This window comes from Phodopus roborovskii, unplaced genomic scaffold (assembly GCF_943737965.1).
Source record: "Phodopus roborovskii unplaced genomic scaffold, PHOROB, whole genome shotgun sequence".
Taxonomy (NCBI): domain Eukaryota; kingdom Metazoa; phylum Chordata; class Mammalia; order Rodentia; family Cricetidae; genus Phodopus; species Phodopus roborovskii.
In genome coordinates, this window is record NW_026126485.1 from 3,471,746 (window position 1) to 3,480,722 (window position 8,977).

The 8,977-nt window shown below is 40.6% G+C and overlaps 1 protein-coding gene across 1 annotated transcript in view; it reads right to left on the reverse strand.

Annotated features, from left to right (window-relative positions):
- The window catches only part of Ero1b (endoplasmic reticulum oxidoreductase 1 beta), a 37,323-nt gene extending 29,308 nt beyond the window's left edge, over positions 1–8,015 (reverse strand). Inside the window, exon 1 of the mRNA XM_051194747.1 lies at positions 7,809–8,015. Coding sequence (XP_051050704.1) covers positions 7,809–7,910 — 102 coding nt within the window. The 5' untranslated portion in view covers positions 7,911–8,015. The remainder of the gene's footprint in view (positions 1–7,808) is intronic.
- Positions 8,016–8,977: the final 962 nt, after the last annotated feature.

The window sequence follows — 8,977 nt, forward strand, 5'->3', positions numbered from 1 at the left end:
GAACCAATTCTCAAAAGCTGTCATCTGATAACAACATGTGGTTTGTGCAGGCACACGTGTACACACACACAATGTTGATGATGATAGAACAGGATAGATGCTTGAAGTCGCATCTACACCCACACATTTTGATACATTCACACACATGCGTGCGAATGGTGATAATGGAGAGGGGAGGAGGATAGGAACAGGGTAGATAACTGAAGTGATTGACCTGATCCATATTTTCACTGTGGTGGTGAAGGCATGAAGCTGCAATGTAATAAAAATGTGAATACATAGACATAATGTACAGAGTTGGAAAGATACTAAACCATTCTATCAATGGCAACACCCTGTTTATAACTCTGTATTCTATCTTTACAAGATGTTTCCATTGTGATAATTTGGTAAAGGGAACATAGCACTTCTCTGTATTATTTCCTACAATTACACATGAACTTGCAACTATTTCAATTCAAGGTTTTAACTAAAAACAAGAATGGACTCTGCCTACTAAAGGTTCTATTCATGAAGCCCTTGGATGGAAAAAGACACAAAAGCAGTGAACAGAAGTAGATGTCCTAGCCAATTATTTTTCTATCCCAGAGTGGAAATGTCTCTTTCAACTCTCTCCCACATGGAAGCAGCAATGTTGCCTTTACGTAAAGAACAAGGGCTGTTTGTTCAGCATTTCTGCTCTGGAATTCTGCATTCACATTACTTCCTAGAATCCTCTAACTACCAAATTTCATTGAGTTTCTAAGTTCTCAAGAGACAGTTATATATATAAGTACATATATACATATTTGTACACATATTTGTATACGTGTATACACATGTATACACATATGTATATGTATACACATATACATACACATATATGAATATATAATACATATGCACACATATCTGTTTTTAATAAGCCAGGTATGGTCTTAGTAAAGATTTTATTGCTGTGAAGATTATACCATGATCATGGCAATGTTTATAAAGGAAAACATTTAATTGAGGCAGGCTTGAAGTTTCAGAGGTTTAGTCCATTATCATCATGGCAGGCAGACATAGTACTGAAGAAGGAGCTGAGATTTCTACATCTTGATCCACAGCAGCAGAAGGAGCAACTGTCACACTGGCTTGAGCATATATGAGACCTCAAAGCTCGCCTCCACAGTGACACACTTCCTCCTATAAGGCCACACCTACTAACAGTGCCACTCCCTATGGGTCAAGCATTCAAACATGTCTATGGGGGTCATACCTATTCAAACTACCACGGTGGCACATGCCGCTAATCCTAGCACTTAGGAAGCAGAGGCAGGCAGATCTCTGTGTGTGAGGCCAGCCTGGTCTACAGAGCAAGTTCCAGGACAGCCAGGGTTATGCAAAGAAGCAAAAAAAGTCCCCACCAAAAGAAAATGAACAAAAAATTATCTTGTAACTGTTCTTTTTTGGTAATGTTTTTTAAAACTAAAAACTTCTGGTTTATAAACTATCATATTTTCTTTTTTAAATAATTTCAGGGGCTGTCAAGATGGCTCAGTCAGCAAAATGCCTGCCACACAAACATAAAGGCCTAAATTCAGATCCCCAACATTCACATAAAAAGCACTAGGGAAGTGGAGAATGAGGATCTCTGGGGCTTGCTTGTCAGCCAGTCTAATTAAATTGATGAGCTCCAGCTTCATCAAGACTCTGCCCCCCCACAAAAAAAGTGTCGAGAGACTGATGGCACCTGATGTCAACTTCTAGCCTCTACATGAATATACTTGTGTGTGTGTGTGTACCCATTTTCATTGTAAGAAAGATAATTGTTGCTAATACATATCTGTAACTTTTAAAGACTACTCAGATAAAACCTGTGTGCCACCAAAATTTGAAATGTAGATGTGAATATTGCCAGAATCTTTGTAGTTTCTTCTCAGTTACATCTACCCAGAGGTTAAAAAATAAAGCTTACTGTTGTGATCAATTTCCTTTGTAATGCATCCCTAACATCATACAATTCCCCTGTTTTCATATCATTATCATTTGCTTTAACTCTTCAATGCTTTCACTAACATTTTACTTTGGCATTATTTATGAGAATGAATTTTACTTACAGTTAGCACATTCACTTTCCCTATTGTAAATGCTGCACAATATGAAAAAATCACAGCTTATCCATTCTATTTCGTTCCATGAAGAAGGAAGACAGTTCAGGGTGTGCAAGTCCTAATTCCTAAGATACTAACCTTGACAAATCTAACATTTCTGTTGTTTTTATTGTTTTGTTTGAGACAAGGTTTCTTTGTGTACCCCTTGCTGTCCTGGAACTTGCTCTGTAAATTAGGCTGGCTTTAAACTCAGAAATTCCCCTGCCATTCCCCTGCCTTCCAAGTGCTGGGATTAAAGGCATATGCCACCACTGCCTAGCTCACAAACTTAACCTTAAGAGGATATTATTTTACAGAGCAAGAATCTTTAAAGATGTGACCAGGAACAGGTAAGACAATTCAGTGGGTTAATGATGCTTGCTGGGCAAGCCTGGCTACTTGAGTTTGATCCCTGGAATCCATGTAAAGTTGGAAAGAAAGAACCAACTCCATCCTCTGATCTCTACATGCATGCAGTGGCAAGCAAGCAAATGCACATGAGATTTCTCTCTCCCTGTCTCACTCTTTCTCTCTCACACACACTAAAAATTTAAAAAAGAAAAAGTTAAAGATGTGATTAAGAATCTTAAGGCATGAAGACTATTCTGGATTACTTAAGAGAGAGCAATAGAGTTGACAGAATTCCTTATCAGGAGGAGGCAGGAGAAATTAGAAGAGGATACAGTACTGATTCAGAAGATAAAGAAGCTGCAAGCCAAACAAAAGGTGCCTTTAGAAGCTTGACAGAAGCACCAATAGTTCTGACCTACATTCTCCAGGACTCCCACCTTGTGGATGTCATAATTTTATCACTGTAAAATCCATTTTCCGATTTCCGGCCCTCAAAATTATAAGATTAAAAATTATAGTTTTTGGTGACTAAATTCTGGAGATTTGTATAGCAGCAAACAGAAAACAAATGTATCCCATGTTGATTATAAATTTGGCTAAAGAACAAAGGTACACAAACATCTTTGTACATATATCTTGGGATATGTGATCAAGAGTTTCTTAAGGTGATAATCTTGGGAGTAAAACTGCAGCTTTATAGATGAATAGCAGGCTGACTTGAAAAGTTTTTATATCATGTCAGTATCTTACCACCAATGATCAGGAGTTAATATTGAGACATGCTCTCCTGAATACTTAAAATTAATCTATGGTTTAATTATTACCAATCAAAAAAATACCACAAAGAGGTATGAGGGAATAGTGGATTTTTGTCCTAATGAAGTACTACATTCATTCATTTCTTCCTGATTCTTAAGTTTGAGATACTTGTCATTCATCATTCAAATGTAAATGCTGGAAAATAAAAAGTTGGATATGGTGATCTGGAACTGAGATTTCTTGACTTCAAACATAAACCTGAGAGTCAGGTATAGACAGGTTTTTAAAACCAAGCATACAGATAGGTTGAACAAAAGACCCTAATTCTCAAGTGACTACTCATCAAGGGCAGAGGAGAAACAAGCAAAGTGTTCTAAGATGAACTGGCCCATTACAGAGGAAGTCAACCTGGAAAGTTAGCATCCTGGATACAAAAAGAAGTACTTAAAAGAGAAATGGTGGAGTTGGGGAAAAAAGTCTACTAATAGGTAAAACCTGAGGTTTTAAGATTTGCTATAGTCTTAGCAACAAAGACATTAGTAAACTTGAGAAGAGGTCAGTCTCAGGGCAGTAGTTGAAGTAGTCTGACCCTAATGAATAGGCTAAATAGAACAGGAAGAATAAAATAGGCAAAATAGAACAGGAGAAATAAAAACAACTCAGGAATTTTTCTAGATGTAGAATTTAAAAAGAAGAAAGGGGTAGCTCAACCAGTAACATGCTTGATGAGGACCAGAGTTAAATACCAGGAACCAATATCATAAGATGACAGTAACAACCCATTAGAGGAAAACAAAAACATTTAAAGACCTGGGGGCTGGGGAGAGACCACATGGAGGGAACCATACCCTTGAGTGGGAAAGAAGAAATGGCCCCTAGTATACACTATAAGAGCACAAATGACTCATCCATGGTTGTAAGCAGCACACTCACCACAGTAAGTGGATTACTTTGTGGCAGTTCTCTTCTATTAGGCATGACGTTGGCAGGGCAGAAGAGCAGAGGATTAAAGTTGAAAAATCTGTAAATTAAAATTCTTCAGCTGGGTGTAATAAGCTATTTAATTCATCCTCTGAGTTTCAAATTTTATTTCTTTTCTTTTTGAAACAGAGTCTCAAGTAGCTCATGCTAAAAAGGAACCAGCTACTTGACTAAGATTAATCCTGAACTTATCCTGTCTCCTCCCTCTTGAGAGGGCTTTTAGGTGCATACCACCACACTTGGCTTAAATTTTATTTGAAAACTTCAATTTCATTAGTTTTAATCTTTTGGTCATTCTTTTATGTCTGTTTTTTCATACTTCTATGTGTTTATTTAAATACATTAAAGTGATATTAAATTACTTACCTAAAAATTTCAGAACCTAAAGTAATTTACTGTCCATTGTGTTTCCACTATAGATGTTCCTCAACTGCCTATGAGTAATCTCCCCCAGTAAGTCCACTAAAACAAAAATTCAAATGGAAATGCAGTCAAGAAAAACAACCTACCATACATCATAGCTCAGAAACACAGGACACAACTTGGGGAGTGCAAATTGTTTACCTTCTGTTGGCATAGCTGATGGAGAATTGTGGCGTACTGCCCCTGCCCGGCATTGAAAGTACATAACTAGTCAGAGAAAGCAAAAATCAAAATATGAAGTAGTTTCTACCAAGCTTTCTAATATTTGTAAAGCTAAAAAAAAAAAAAAAAACCCCATTGTAAATGCAAACATCACAAAGCAGGGGCTATCTGTATCTGATTCACTGTGCCCTCTTGCCTTGTGGTTTTGTGATATTTTTTTTCACACTGTTCACTGTTTATTCCACTGAACATTATCTCAGAAAAAAATCTTAAGTCCTTAAGCTGAAAATATGCTTCTCTCAGAGGAATAGATACTTGCTTTTCTCTGGTAACCTGAGGGACATGAACCTGGGCTGGCTGTGAATTCAACTTCTAACTGGTGTATCCTAGCCCAAGTGGTACAAACTTGAAAAGGCATGTGAGGGCTGCTTACAGTCACAGATTCTCAACTCAGTTTTCATCCTATTCTTATAGCAAGTTCTTTTACTTTCCCCTTATTCAAAATGGGACTCATTTCTCACTCACACTTATGCTAAGGACATAGCTCTTTGGGGCCTAGGCTTTGTGGTGGGGTCTTATCATTCTCCCAGCTTAGGGAGGGCACTGGTATTATTTCTTGCCAGTTCCACCCCCATGAAGCTGTGAGCTTGATCTTCAGCATTTAAAAGAAACCCTCAGGGTAAAGGAATAGTTAGACACTATGAGTCCCACATTTCTGACTTCCATTTCGTGGGGAGCTATGTGTTTCTTGATTTCATGCCACCGCAGGTGGGCATTTTAAAGGATTTCAAATATATCTGACTGAAATATCCTTTTACAGGAAAATTGTATGTTACCTGCCATGAACCATATTTGCATTTCATTTATAAGAAAATGGGGCAGGAGATATACAAATGTACATCCTTTCACATGGTCAAAAATATTTTCCTGCTTTCAATATAGAAGGCAAAGTACCTATTTCCTTAAATAACTATGATTTCTTATGAACAGAGGTGTTTTTCAAAAATTCTAATTTCTTCCTTTTAGCTTTACTATTTTTTGCTATCAAGTTTAGGATGCATGAGAAAGGGAAAAAAAACTGTCTTAGTTCCTCTTTCTGATTTTCAGGTCTCTGCTTCTCTATACTCTGAAGCAAGTATGCCAATTTGTTAATACTGTATAGAGCAGAAGGAGTTACACTAGGGCTCTGGTTTATGTCACTTAACAAGTCAATTAAGCTCTCTGAACGTCACTTACCACCACAGCCTTATATTTGAGATATGTACCACATAAAATGTAATACATAATTAAGCATTTTATAGGTTAAGGTGCTATCTAAAAATGTTATCAAAAACTATATTATAAAGTACCATTGGAAACATAATAGAGACACTTTTGTAGAATGTTTAGCACAGTGATACTTTGAAATGCATAAATATTTAAATGTTGAACTATATATATTCATTTGGATATAAGGAAATAGAATTATAGGTACATTACAAACCACTAATAAGTATGATTACTGGTAGCTGGAAAAACCTTAACGGAAGCTTCTAGAAGTATACAATTAATATACTAGAAAATTAGAAACCAGACTTCATAAAAACATCTAAATGAAAGTTTCACTCAAGCCAAACAAACTAGTACCTAGAGAATAATTTTGCTATTGACAGCCTGGGAAGTTTAGTTTTGCTAAGTCTAGTAATTTTATCATAGCATTTCCAAGCCAGGCTAAGATGTAGTGCGGAAAAACTGCATTACAGATATTTGCGAGGCTTGTTTAAAATGCTGACTCTTTGCTCAGTTCCAGATGGACTTGGACTATATCAAACAGGGTCAGAGAGTCTCTAAGTTTAACAGTTTCTTTTCCTTTCTCTTTCTTCTTTTTCTCTGGTTGGCTCACTTTTTTTTTTTTTTTTTTTTTTTTTTTTTTTTTTTTGAGAAGGTCTTTCTATGCAGTCCTGGCTAGCCTGGAACTTGAAATGTAGATCAGGCTAGTGTCCATCCTGTGGCAATCCTCCAGCTTTTTACTTCCTGAGTGCTGCACTACAGGTGTGTATTACTATTTCCAGCTGCTGCTTTTTTTTTTATCAAATTATTCATTTAAAGAACACTCACATGGAAACGAACAGAATACCCAAACACTCTAGGAATTAATGCTGAGCACTGTAACACCAACAACAAAGTCAGAAAAACATGTTTACACAGTTACCCTCATAGTTGCCATCATTTTTTTTTTCTCTCTCTCAGCAATGAGCGTTAATTGCTTCAAACTGCATGCCCCTCATTATCAGGCCATCTGAGACACTTGTTTTGCTTCATTTTTGACTCTTTCAGATAACACTTTGCAGCAGGTGCAGGCAAGATGCAGCAGCATCTGGCAACCTATTCAAATCTCACTCACTAAAAAAGCACCAAACCTACCTCCCTTCAAGATAACAGGCTGAGATCAGCTAACCCTTGGCTTTCTAGCATACAGAGAATGGCTCAATGAAGCAACCCCAAAGTCCAAGGGACTCTCCAGCCAGCAAGCCTCACCGTAATAAGACTCAGAGGCCCACAGTCGGGGCCCAGACCTTCCAATGTCGTTAAGTGGGCTCACCTGGCGATTCCACTTTGCATACGTAGGACAGGTGGGTAATAATAAAGCAGGTAAAGCCTGAAAATCACTAGCATACAAGTTCAAGGAAGTTAAGTCCTGTCCCCCTCTAGTCCTCTCAGGAAGAGGGTGGGGGGCCTCCCTGTCATCTCCAGAGGGAAAGGTGCCCCTCTTGCTCAAGACACGGATGTTTTTCTCCCTGTCACCATCACAATGATAAAGCCGCTAGCTAGCGCTTACTAGCCCTCACCATCTTCCTCTTCCGTCTGCCTCTGCCTCCGCCACGCGTGTCGCGTCCTCGCGCCAGCCGCGCTTTACAGACGTTTCCCGCACTAGCCGGAGCGGTTCTCTCAGTCGCTCGCCGGCCACTCGCACCTGCACCTTGGCCTCTAGGCGACGCCGGCGCGGCCTGTCCCCTGCCTCCCGCCCCTAGGGCTTACCTGGGTCTTGACGAGACTTGGGAGGAAGCTCAGGGCGATCAGCAATTGCACGGCGGCCGCCGCCCCCTGCCCGGCGACGGCCCGGCGGAACCCCGGACTCATGGTGACCTCGGCCGCTCGGAGCTCGGGAACGGCGGGCCGCCGCGACGACGACGGCCGGAGTCAGTGTCCGGGAGCCGGGAGCCTCCAAGACCCGAGCTCTGCGAGCCGGCCTCAGGTTGGAAACACTCTACTATTCCCAGCAGCAGCGATTGATGTACCAGCGCTGCGCGCCCCCGCTTCATCCCATGAGGCCCCGCCCCCGGCGTCCTCAGTTGTAGTCACGCCCTCTGTGCAAAGCCTTCTGGGAGTTGTAGTCCCGACATCCCCTTGAGGCCCCCCCACAACGGGAAGGCCTTGAAAATGGAGAACTACAGGCTCGGAGGTCGTTCTGCCTTCCTGAGGCGGGGCTCCGCGGCGGCCAATGAGGTGGGACCACGAGGGCTCCAAAACACCCAAGAGCGGGCGGGAGAGCGGGTACTGTTTTAGGGGTTAGCGGGTGGCAGCGAAGCCTCTATTTCGTCGCTCTGGGAAACCAGGCTGGGGGGCCCGCAGGGCTTCCGGCATTGTGCCGGTTGCTCCTTGTCACCGCTTGTCCTTTTGGAGCCAAGACATCCTCAACAGGCAAGATCTTTAACCTGCTGTCCCAAGAGTTTTCTTTGCTTCTTTTCTCATTTCTGCAGTTACCTAAAACCACTGGCATCTTATCGAGGTGTCTTCAGCACCTCCTTCAGGTCACTCGCCCCAGAAGTTAATGCCATTGCTTGATGTGTCCTCTACTCCTCTATCAACACCAGAGACATCTATAATGCATTTAAAAGCATGAAGATAATCCCAAACGTGAAGTGACATGGGCTATCCTCATTTTAACACATTCTAGTTATAAGCTTTGCTGCTCGGATAGAAAGGTGTCCTGGCAGTTGGGAGCCAAGGAGTACCACAAAGTCAGTTTCGTGGTCTTAATTACATCTCAAATATTGTCCTAGGATTATGTACATAGGAAGTGTTCAACAAATGGTAACCGCTAGCTTTATCAATATCCCTGAGTTATAGGAAACACCTTAGGTAGTGTGTAGTGTTACTGTTGTTGTAACAAGTGACCACAAATTAGTGGTTGAAAACCAACTCAA